We start from the raw sequence: 12,658 nt of genomic DNA, 5'->3' as shown, positions 1-12,658 counted from the left end.
TTCACAGTGTCAAAAGCCTTTTGGAGGTCCAGCTTGACCATGCCGCAGTATTTGCCAGCATCCACCTCGTGTTTGATGTGGTCGCTCAAATAGAGGAGGCATGTGTCAGTGGAGTGGGATGTTCTGAAACCAGATTGGAACTCGTACATTAATTTGTTAGTGGCAAGATACTTTTCAACCTGTTCATAGACTATTTTTTCCAGCTTAGAATAGAAATAGGGCGGTAGTTGCCGGGTTCTAATTTACTCCCTTTTTTGTACAGGGGGGTTACTTTGGCCTGGACCTGTTCCTGTTTGATGGAGAGGTTTACTATGTGGGTGATGACTGGAGCTATGGAAATGGCTGAGTCTCTGAGAAATTTGGAGGGAATATTGTCATGGCCAGTGGCCTTGTGGGGTTGGAGGGCACTCAGTTTTTTAAGTACCTCCTCAGTTGTTACCATTGCTATTTTAAAATCATCTTTACAAACACCTAGGTTTTTGTAGAAGGCTTTGATGTGCTCTACACCAAAACGCCCAGAGTGGGAGGGCAGTTTGTTAACCAGCATTGTTGCAATGTTTGTAAAGAAGATGTTTAAGTGGTTGGCTACATCAAGCTTGTCAGTGATGAGGGTGTCATTCGATTTGATGTTTATGTTTCCATAGGCCATACTGTACAATCAAAGAGAGGCTTTTTGGCCACCCCCCCCCCCCTCCCCCTCCCCCTTTCCTTTATACAGTACCACTTACTGGTTTCAACGTTTAGATCATTTAATTTACCGCAGGGAATGATCTCAAGATCTGTTTGAGGAACCTGCGTCCATACATTGGTTACCATGGGTCTCCTAGTGCATCACGTGTCTTTGATATTCATCCTGCTGGTAAAAGGTAAGAACCTAATTACAATTTGAAATCAAGTGTTCAATTTAGACTATATTCAAAAGAATAGTTAGAATTATAACTCATTTAGACCTGAGGCCGATTGTGCCTTCATTTATATGTGCCTAACTCTACTGTCCTAACTCTGCTGATTCACCCTGCCTTATTGCCAATGTGCAAGCGTGCTTTAAAAAATATTTCTGCACAAGTCAAATAAGTTGACTTAAATCACTTTTTGCCTAAGTCATGGAATGAAACAAGCATTCTGATAGGCTGAGGACATGGGCAATAAGGCCCAGTGAAGCTGCAGTGTGGAGAGTAGCTGAAGAGTAGAGTTAGGCAGAAATTATATTAACTTGGCCAAAATAATATGTAGGCAATTATGCTATGAGGCTATCGATATGTTGCTATATACAGTATATAGCAACAGCTAATGTTACGAAAAGCACTATGTAACTTTTTAAACAAATATATGATTTTGTCCCACAAAATTATGAAATGTGTGTCCAAAGTGGCCACTGATACCACAAACTACATAGTGTTGCTTTAATTAATACTGATAAAAGTAACCTAAATCATCTTTAACCATGCTTAGAACACATACAGTAGGGATGCATTGTGAGCTGAAATGATTTTGAACATAGAACGGTTTTGGAACTTATTAATAATAATAAATTATATCTAAGGCGCCTTTCAGGGTTCCAGGGTTCTAGTGCAACCCTGAAACCCTGTAATTAATTATGTTCCAGTTGGTTGGCAGTACTTGACCACCCCCTATTCTGGGAAAACCATTAGCCGAAAATTGCAGATCTACAAGCTCACAATGTGGCTGCGAAGTGTTTAACATTGTAGATCGTCTATTTTCGACAAAGAGGTTTTGGTTTGGTTTGGAAAAAAGGGAAGACCAAGTGCCGAGCCATGAATCAAGTTTTCAAACGTTAATGACTTCAATGCGGAAGGCGTTCTCAAAATAATCTTTTCACTCCGATGGAGAGGAAACGACCAGGAACTACACATCTCAGGGGATACAAAATTGTCAAATCAAACGAGGAGGTACTTGACAATCAGTGGCAACATAGCTGCACTTTGTCTTTTTCTTTTTGCAATGACATACAGTTCAGGTCCAGAGTCAGACTCACAGTTCTTGGCAGAAGAAACCAAAACCATTGAAGAGGACAGCCTAATCGATTTAATGAGTGATCAAGAAGAGGTGGACTCCAGGATGTGGATGTGTTATATACCATCTGACCTTGTTGTCTCTAATCCAAGCCTTATCTGCCTGCTTTTCACAAGGAGAAAAGCAGTGGTGGAAAAAGTACTTACATTTTTTACTTGAGTAAAAGTATCAATACTGCTACTACTATAATATAGAACATAGAAATACAAGTAGAAGTCCGGAACTCAAAATGTACTTGAGTAAAAGTGCAAAAGTATTCGTATCAAAATGTACTTAAAGTACCAAAAGTAGAAAGTACTCATTATGTAGAATGTTGCCATTTAACTTTTCAAATGTATAAAAATCTTTTGAAAATAGCAGATCTACAGTACAAGCTCACAATGCATTGCATCGCAACACAACGTGAGCTTGTAGATAATGGCTGTAACTAGCAGTCATCTTGAAAATGTATATATATATATATGAAGGTGATCTGTGCCAAATTTCATGTCATGAACTGTATAGTATTAAAATCAGCAATTTCTCACCTGACTAAATCACCATGGTTTTCACGCCCAAAACGGATCTGCACAGCTATCAACATAACTTCCACATAGACATTTTTAGTAGCAGTTCTTGTCCAGTGTACTGTACATGCCATCCACCTCGCAGAGACACAAGTCGCCAAGTGTGATAACACTGACGTATTTGTGTTGCTCTTACAAGTTTCAGCAAGGCTCAGCTTCCACCATAACACACAAAGGTAGACAAAGAGAGGTTTGTGCAAATCAAATGGGGTTGAGTATATATAGGCCTAATACCACTCTAGAAAAGTTGAGGTATGTACTGGCAACCACCTCTCAGACATACCATTACCTGCCTCTCAACTGCCCCGACTGAAGATTAATTTAAGAGAGCCATGTACAAACTGCTGTTTGGTGCCACAGCCATAACAAAAACAGTGCTCTGGAGTCTAGAGGGGACAGGCTGTGGTAAGTGGTAAGTGGTTGACGGAAGGAGTCATGGATCCAGCAATGAATACAGAAACACAAAGGAAATGTGAGAGCTGCTGTATGTGAATAACCCTGTCCAAATATTGTGATGTGTCTGATCCTTATTTCTGTAATAAGGTGGACACTGTCCCTTTTGGAGACGTCAAAATGTTTCTGGTTTATCCATTTAAAAAACTAGTCATATTAAAGTTAGGTTTTGGGTAGGAAGATTAAACAAAACTAAAGCCTTTTTGTATTTGCTATTTGTATAAGTTGTAGGCAAGGACACCTTTAAGCCATTATTATCTACATGAAACGTGCCAGTGAAGTGTCAGTTTTCTGTTAGATTTAGGATTTTGATAGAAGGCGTCTAGGATTCTGTTCATGCAAATCCCACAAACAAGTGTTTACATTCATGCAAGACCTGGAGCCATAGTGCACTGTATTCAAAAGTATTAAATGTCATAATGTTCATCTGCAGGTTGTTTATAAATCTTTTTCCTTCCACTTACTTTTCAGCTTCTCAAGCACAAAGTAAGCCCCTTTTAATGTTTCGTGTGTGTGTGTGTGTGTGTGTGTGTGTGTGTGTGTGTGTGTGTGTGTGTGTGTGTGTGTGTGTGTGTGTGTGTGTGTGTGTGTGTGTGTGTGTGTGTGTGTGTGTGTGTGTGTGTGTGTGTGTGTGTGTGTGTGTGTGTGTGTGTGTGTGTGTGTGTGTGTGTGTGTGGTGGTTTTTGTGTGAAATGTCAGAACAGAGCTCGACCAACGAGGGGTGGGAGCATAGACTGTGGTGGGGGGTTGAGAGGGGTAGGGAGGCATGGGGGTGCCTGAGGGTGCATATAGCACCCTAAATTGCAAAATGTGCACCCTCAGTTTATGTTCTATGTAAAGTTATGAAAATAACAAACAAAAAATATATTCGGAATATTATAATTGTCATAGAGATATCAATAATCAAAACACGCAGTTTTTCCCATTGATTGATTTAAATATTTATTAACAGTTTGTAGAATTACAGTACATTTCAAGCACAAACTCAATACAAAGACTGTTAACTGTGAGTGGACCCAATTAAGCATTACACTTGTTTACAACAGGGTCCACATTCTTCAATTCATCAAAACATTTAGAGACATACAAATAGACACTTCTATGTAGTTAAAGAACAGAACAGGAATTCATCATAAGTAATATTATAATATTATATAGCCACAGCCAGCCTATATTATCTCAATTGCTCGTTGTCGTTGCAGCGCAGCTCCAGTCTAATTTCCCAATTTACAATCACCTGCCTGCGCAGACAGACAGTGTCAGTAGCCTGTTATTCAGCAGTCAGCAGTGGGCAGTGGCACTACGGACAGAGCTGTTTAGTGATTTGAATTTTGACCCTATAGTTACACCTCGTCCTGAGTTCTGTTGTGTTTTGTTGTGGTAACTAAAATCGCGCAAAACAAAGTGATTCAATTTCAAACTAAAGACCAAAGATCTTCCCTCTCTCTCCTCTAGATGTGGAAGCGCCTAAAAACGGTAAGCCTGCCCTATAGTCTACCACCACACGTCCACACCCGCCGCCGGTTGATTTGGGGACAGAGAAGCCAGGAGCTACAAACATACCCAACTCGAATATTTTACAATAAAACAGCTAAAGCAGAAGCAGGTTTAATGAACGGGATTGGCAGTGGCTGGAATATTCAGTGCCTTTTATAATGCTTTCCATGTCGGACATTTCACTTAGGCCTACTTATTGGGCTGCAATCTATTGACTGGTTCAGTTGGAATTTAGCTGTCATATTTTGTTCTGCTGGTTTTATTTGTCATGTCTGTCTGAAACAGGCTATTTTAGGCTATGCTATAGGCTTAATTCTTTTTCACTATTACATTTTTTCTATCATTGTAGATTGTAGGCCTAGCTGTAGCCCTAAGGGGACATTGTAAAGTAGTTTTTTTTTCCAGGTGAAGATTCTTTTTTTCAGGCTAAAGTTTTTTTTTGTCAGGAGGGGAAAAAAAAGGTGCCCCTAAGCTAAGGGGACATTTCAAAGTCGACTTTGAAATAGTGCCCCTAAGGGGACATGTGCGTTAGTGCGTATCTCGGCCGTCCGAGGTCCGTTTTGGACGGGGGGAATCTTGTTGGAACCGGGCGGCCGTCCCGGACGCGGCCCCGCGGGTCTCGTGCCCGGGTGGGGGTCCGCGGGTCAGGTAATAAATTATGTTGTAATTCATTTTTGATACTGCAATCATGTTATTTGATAATTCTATATATTGTTTACAAATAATTCGGCTATTGGTGTTTTTAAAGCTGTTATGAATTATGTAGAGACTTCGTCGTCGTGCCTCATCCTGGCACTATCATATTTTGTGTATTGATTTTGTATTGCCTTTACATTTTGTGCTAAATAAATCGAACCAAGTGGAAGATGGCACCTAAGGAGAATCACCAGGTTCAGGGGCTGCATTTAGCAGGACCCCCACCCGGGCACGAGACCCCCGGGGCCGCATGTCCGGGACGGCGGACCGGTTCCAGCAAGATTCCCCCGTGTGCACTATAGGGGCACTATTTCAAAGTCGACTTTGAAATGTCCCCTTAGGGGCGACATTTCAAAGTTGACTTTGAAATTTCAAGTCGGCAAAATCGGTGAGTCCAAAAATGATCCATAAAGCACCATGCAGGGAGAGCTCCGGGCAGACCCCTACCCACCTTTGAGCACTCATCGTGGGCATAGAATTGAGAGAAATTACCTCCAGAGAGACCGAGTCTGCTCACTAACTCTACCCGTCTATGAGCACTCATCCTGGGTATAGATTTGGGCAAAATGGGGGAGTCCAAAAATTATCCATAAAGCACCATGAGGAAGAGCTCCGGACCGTCCCCTACCCACCTTTGAGCACTCATCGTGGGCATAGAATTGAGAAAAATTACCTCCAGATAGACCGAGTCTGCTCACTAACCCTACCCGTCTATATGAGCACTCATCCTGGGTATAGATTTGGGCAAAATGGGGGGAGAAATGATCCATAAAGCACCAGGGAGAGCTCCGGACCGACCCCTACCCACCTTTGAGCACTCATCGTGGGCATAGAATTGAGAAAAATTACCTCCAGATAGACAGAGTCTGCTCACTAACCCTACCCGTCTATGAGCACTCATCCTGGGTATAGATTTGGGCAAAATGGGGGGAGAAATGATCCATAAAGCACCAGGGAGAGCTCCGGAAAGACCCCTACCCACCTTTGAGCACTCATCGTGGGCAAAGAATTGAGTAAAATGACCCATGCATGGTTACAACCAGGAAGGACCTCCAGAGAGACCGAGAGATCTATACCGCCTATGAGCACTCATCCTGGGCATAGATTTGGGCGGAAAGAATTTGATCTATAAATCATCTACAAATCGTGGTTCATGATGAATCATCATCATGAATCATGATGAATTCATGATGAATTGTGATGAAATAATGATTAACTATATGCTTAACTAATGTATTAGTTAAGCATTAGTTAATCATTTTTCATGAACCTTATCTGCAAGTGTTACCAAAACTACTTTAGCCTGAAAAAAATAATCTTCTCCCGAAAAAAAGAATCTTCACCTGAAAAAAAAAACTACTTTACGTACAACAGAATGGTGAACTTAATTGGTGAAGGCTTTTTGAACGATGTCTAAGTTCAAGGGCCGATTCATACTCCTATTTTTCATAGGAGTATGAGTCGCGCCTTGTGGCGTCTGGTGTGTGCACAGTCTGCCCATGTGTTCCTGCCAAATTCCCACGGTTGGGCAATGGTTTTTGTGTGAAATGTCAGAACAGAGCTCGACCAACGAGGGGTGGGAGGTATGGGGGATTGAGAGGGGTATCCTATTTTATTTGCAGATGATACCAATCTCATTGCCTCACACAGGGATTTAAACACCCTCGTTAAACATGTTAATGATGAATTGTTGGATGTCTTCAAATGGTTTCAATTGAATAAGCTTACCCTCAATAAAATAAAATAAATGCAACTTCATGATTTTTAGTAATATAAACAAAACATTTCCCAAAGAAAATCCTAGAATTGTAATCAATGGCTCTGAAATTTGCCAGGTTCCCCATACTAAATTATTGGGTGTCATTATAGACGAACATTTAAATTGGAAACAACATATTGATGCTGTATGTATGAAGTCTATGAAGATGCTTGGTATATTGAGAAAAATCTGCCCTTTTGTTCTTCCTTCATGTCATCTAACACTCTATTATAGCTTAATTTTCCCTCACATTAATTACTGTAATATTGTCTGGGCTGCTACATATTCAACACATCTCACTAAATTACTGATCATTCAAAAAAGGTTTCTGAGAATGATTTCACATTAAAATCGGTATGAGCCGTCTGCCCCGCTCTTTATCACTATTACCCATTGACAAAGTAAACGTTTTTCAGACCTGTTTATTTATGTTTAAATTAAAAAAATGCATACAAGACATTCCGTCTTCTTTTCACAATTTCTTCCGTGTTACTTCTGACATTCACTCCTACCCCACAAGGCACAGAGATCATTTTGAATTACCCTATTGTCGCACTTCCAAACATCAATCTTTCATCAAATTTAGAGGCCCTCATCTATGGAACTCCCTAGATGCTTCACTTAAATCCTCATTATCCTTGCCAATTTTCAAAAAACATCTTAAGAAATATCTTATTTCTTCCTCTCTGTAGATTACATGTTTTACCTTGATGCGTTATATTTTCTTTTGTGTGTTTGTTGTATTGTTTATTTCTGTTTTTTGTGCATTATGTGTTTTTATTTCTTTACTGCACAGCTGCCCCCCTTTGATACTTGTAGACTTATGTACTGTTCTTTATGAACTTTTAATCTTTTAAACCAATGACCTCTTCCTACAGGAAAGGATTCAATATAAGCCTTCTGCCTTCCTTGCATTGTATTTTTGTTCTTTGATATGTTATTGTCTATTTTTTGTACTACATGCTAAATAAATAAACCTAAACCTAAACCTAGGGACTATAGGGAGGGTGGGAGAGAGAAAGAGAGCAAGCAGTAATAAATAGAGACAGATAAAGGGAGAGAGGAGAGAGGTGGAGCTTGATCAGCGAGAGATAGAGAAATCATAGTTGTCATAGCGATGGTATCTCTTTTGATGTAATATCAGAACAGAGCTCAATGTGGGGCAGCCGCAACAGTAAACCTTTTAACAATTTTGAGTTGTGTAGTTTAAAATTTCTATCCTTTTTTGCCCTTATCGTTCTTACTTTATTATTATCTTTTATTCCTGACGTTTCTAATGCAGCTCTTTTCTCTTTCTCAGGGATCTGCGGTAAGCCCAACCCAACCTTCAACTCGAAGCCTGAACATACGATTACACCACGATTTGGTCGTCCAGATGATGTTGTGAGCGCTGGCCAGTGGCCCTGGATGGTCAGCCTGCAAAGAAATGGACAGTTTCTGTGCGGTGGTACTTTGGTGGCAGAAGAGTTTGTTCTGACTGATAGAGAATGCTTTGAAGGGTATTTTATGCTTCTCGTTGTGTATTAACCCCTTTCAAGCAAAAATGTTCACATATTTTCTAACCGTCTCAAAAAGAATGAATATTTCAAATCACAATTTTCACTACAGGACACCATCATGCAACAAAATAAGACCATACTGGTGTCAATGTTGTTATCTTCTGACAACTTCATCCACATATCGTACATAAACTTACTGTAGACCATTTTCCTGGCTTACTTTGTAATATTTTGCATAAATAATATTTATGCAAAATGTGACAAAAGTATTATTTCAATGAATAAATTACGGTAGTCAATGATGGCTAAACCTGCAGAGCGATTTTCAAGATTAAATTATACTTTGAAATGCACCAAGCGTATTAACCCATTCAATTGAGGAAACATCTGTGTTATTTTAGATTTTAGCTATATATATATATATATATATATATATAGCATATTGGTTCTCAAAGTTTTATTTCATACTTTGGGTATTCAAACATAGCAGATATACAAGCTCATTGCGCGTCACTTTGTGCCACACTATGAGCTTTTAGATTTTCTATTTGCTGTTTGGAAATATTCATGAACATTTGTGATAATCTTTGCTTCTGGTGGTGCCTGGAACAAAATATTTTGAGATGGGTCGGTTGCCAAATACAGTACATAGGCCTATACTTTTGTGGGTCCTTGAACAAGTTTTGAGCACTGCTCAAGTGCTCAGCCACTGATAAGTTTTTCAGAAAAGTATTAATAATTTCCATAAATATATAAATAAAAGAAGTAGTGAAAATAGCAGATCTACATGCTCACAAAGTGGCGCAAAGTGACACGTGAGCTTGTGGATCTGCTATTTTCACTAAACATGTTTAATGGTACCCTGTTCTACATTTTCTCCCTATAGATTTCCAACTCATCAATCAGTCGATCTCACGGAATTGACCGCAACCCTCGGCCGCTTGGTGCAAAATGGCGTCAACCCAAATGAAGTAACACTGAACGTGACCGCCATTAGGTTCAGTAACCTGGCTGGAAGCAATGCAGCACTTCTCAAAGTGGTCAAAACCACGATGAATGACTTCATCCAACCAGTCTGCCTGGATCTGACTGGCGTCCCTACTCCCGTAGGGATGAGGTGTTTTGCACTTGCTTGGACTACGCCAGGAGGCATCGTGACAGGAGGTGGTAAGTAAAGCCTGTTTCATAGGCCTACTTCGTCATTCTAGTATGTTGCACACCACAAACGGATGCTCCGCAAGCCTACAATGTGGCGCATTGCCAACTTGCGGATTTGCTATTTTGGTCATGTGACACCTGTGCGGCGGAACGGTCATCTTGAATGGGACTATTGTTGGATGAGAAGATGTTACAAGGCAGTTCCAAAACATTCTGTAGTTTGGAAACTCGGGATACATGGTTGACGATACGATACATGGACAATATTGGTTCATTCATGCCGATATGTTCCGATAATTTAGAATTGATACAGTAACTATTTAGCAAAGAAATTAAATCTGTGTGCAATGTCTGGAATGGATAGTGCAGATTTTTTAAGGGAAACATTTATTATTATGAATAAATAAGTACACACATAAGTAAGTGATTCTCTATCCATGTACAGTATCTATCCATGTATCCAATGTCCATGTATTTGCCACATGGACATTGTATTTGAACACAGATAATAAACACATTTATCGATAGACCAAGCTTAACGATATCGAATGGAAAAGTACTTAAACCCCTATTTTTCTACTTTTCAAGTACTTAGTATTGACACAATCGATTATTTGCATTGCAAAATGACACGATATGATACAAGGTCAAACTATATGTTGCTATTTACTTTTTCTCTAGTCTGCTATTTACTCGATATACTTTGATTGAAATTAAAATGGATTTTTCAATGCAGTTACTGTATTGTCACACCCCTATAGTTTTGTATGGGCAATCCAATGACCAGCTCCTCATTCAATGTTTATGACTTGCATGATATGGCATCTCTTTCCTTTTCAGCTCCATCCATTCTGAAGGAGTTCCGGCCTTTTGCACATGACACTTGTAATGACTTCAAAGTTCAGCCTGACGAAGTCTGTATGACTGGTATAAATGTCAAAGGGGTAAGAAAATCCAATATACTGTATAGCATTTCCATTTAGTGCCCCAGGCTGGGATCCAACCCACACCTCCAGCTGCTCACCAGTACAGCACGTAACACCCCCCCCCCCCCCCCCCCCCCCCAACATTGCTGAAAAATGCTGAGCAGACAGCAGCGGGTATAAGAGAAATGGCTAGATAACGTTACATCCTAGGCCTGCAGGTTATGTGGGTCTAAAGACTGATAGCTTCCCATAGCTTAGCCTACTCTAGCCATGGTTCATGACTCTCGTATTTATACGAGAGTCATGAAGAAACTGCACCCTGTTTTTGGCGCTCGCTACATTTACAACTTTTCCGTATATATAAACATTCGGAATTCAAATATAAAGTACTCACAATTTGTCCCACGGGTGTTAGTTAGTTACAGCACCAGCGATTAGAATTTCTACATCCTGCGTTGTTTAATAAAAAGCATTTTTATCCGAGCTGTTATTTTGCCATTGGCTTTCAACTACGCGCCCCTATCTGTCGGGAGTAGGGTGGCACTCGGTGTGTTCGATATAGGTACGCTGACCGCCCTGCCAATACAGACTAATAGGCGAGTGCGCTCCCGGTGTGCAACTGTTGATTTCCCAAACGAACCCCGTTTGAAAAAAGTAGCCAGGGAGCTCGGATAAAAATGCTTTTTATTAAACAACGCGGGATGCAGCAATTCTAATCGCTGGTGCTGCTAAATTGTGAGTAGGCCTACATTATATTTGAAATCTGAATGTTTATATATACAGAAATCTTGTAAATGCAGCGAGCGCCAAAAACAGGGTGCAGTTACTGCATGACTGTCATGATAATCATCATGGCAGTCATGTTCCAGGGCTAAGCCTACTCACGAATTGAGTACAATGGACCACAATGGAAACAAGCCGCCAGGCTTTTGTCTTATGCTTTTAGGATAGCTTGTCTTGTGACTGTACTGTCTGTGATTTAACTACCAGACTGTAGTATTTTATCAATCAGCCATTATATTATGATTGGGCACCGCAGCACCGCTGCTGTTAATTTCCATTCCAGCTCAATGATTCTCCGCAATCGTTCATTGTGATTTTCTTTGTTTCTCTACAGGGCAAAGGTGGTGGCCCGGTGGTGTGTAAAATTAACGATTCTTGGATTCAGGTTGCAATTCTGTCTCTGAAATATGTATCCAGCGTTAGCGTTGACACGCCAACAGGGGATTTCGGTCCTGCTGGAGGATTCCGTCCTCCTGTCGCCGACGATATTCTTGCTAAGGCTCCTCCAGAAGGGTTCACTGGAGAAGGCGGAGATCCACACATGGTCCTCCACAAAACCTCTCGTTTCAGGAGCTTTCTGATCGCCCTTACGCAAAGTTTTCCTGAAGCCGCGCCAGCACCTACCACCCGGATGCCTCGCGTGGTTGTTACTCGTCCGACTCCTATGGTTGTCATTCCTGTGGTGGCTGTCAACAATGCAAATGGGATCCACCTCTCCCTCCTCCCTGCCCTGTTTATCTTTGTTCAGCTGGTTTTGTCTGTAATGCAGTGGTTTTAACTGGAGAGGTTCATAATCTTTCGATTGCTGCAGGTAGACTGTACTTTAAGGACAAACTTATTACACATGAAAAGCAAAATGATATGTACTAAGAATTATTCATCAATTATTTTGTCATTGACTTGTCTTTTACATGCATTGTCCCCATCTATCTGTCAGCACTGTTGGTATACCTATCATGAATCAATAAACATAACTATTCTCAACTTTTGCCAATGTTTGTGTCTAACTGAACCATTTAAAATGTAATTATTTATTGAATGATTGACCTTTTTATTGACGAAATGCATATCTCTGCTGTCAGGCAAAAAACAGCTATGTCACTCAAAAATATTAACAACAATGTTTTAAGAACAACACAATACTGCCTCATCAAAGTTGGTATTGTGACTTTATAGGTCTATAGTGTTGTTGTCAGATACTTGAATGTGTCCTTACACTATCATGACTTTACAAGAAAACAGCTCAAGTGGTGGTAAGAGGTTTTTGATCGTGGAGATGTTTTTGTT

At 40.4% G+C, this 12,658-nt stretch overlaps 1 protein-coding gene across 1 annotated transcript; it reads left to right on the top strand.

Moving 5' to 3' along the window:
- The first annotated feature begins 748 nt into the window (after positions 1-748).
- LOC310869074 (serine protease 27-like) lies at positions 749-12,355 on the top strand. Its single transcript, XM_083779659.1, has 7 exons — positions 749-866; positions 3,525-3,539; positions 4,509-4,529; positions 8,306-8,504; positions 9,391-9,671; positions 10,503-10,606; positions 11,706-12,355. The coding sequence occupies exons 1-7, from the start codon at positions 815-817 to the stop codon at positions 12,147-12,149; spliced, it is 1,116 nt and encodes a 371-aa protein (XP_083635785.1). The 5' UTR covers positions 749-814; the 3' UTR covers positions 12,150-12,355.
- The last annotated feature ends 303 nt before the right edge of the window (positions 12,356-12,658 follow it).

This window comes from Protomyctophum parallelum, assembly GCF_964188405.1.
Source record: "Protomyctophum parallelum genome assembly, chromosome: 13".
Taxonomy (NCBI): domain Eukaryota; kingdom Metazoa; phylum Chordata; class Actinopteri; order Myctophiformes; family Myctophidae; genus Protomyctophum; species Protomyctophum parallelum.
The sequence above is the reverse complement of the archived record's forward strand: the minus strand, read 5'-3'. Positions and strand labels throughout refer to the sequence as shown.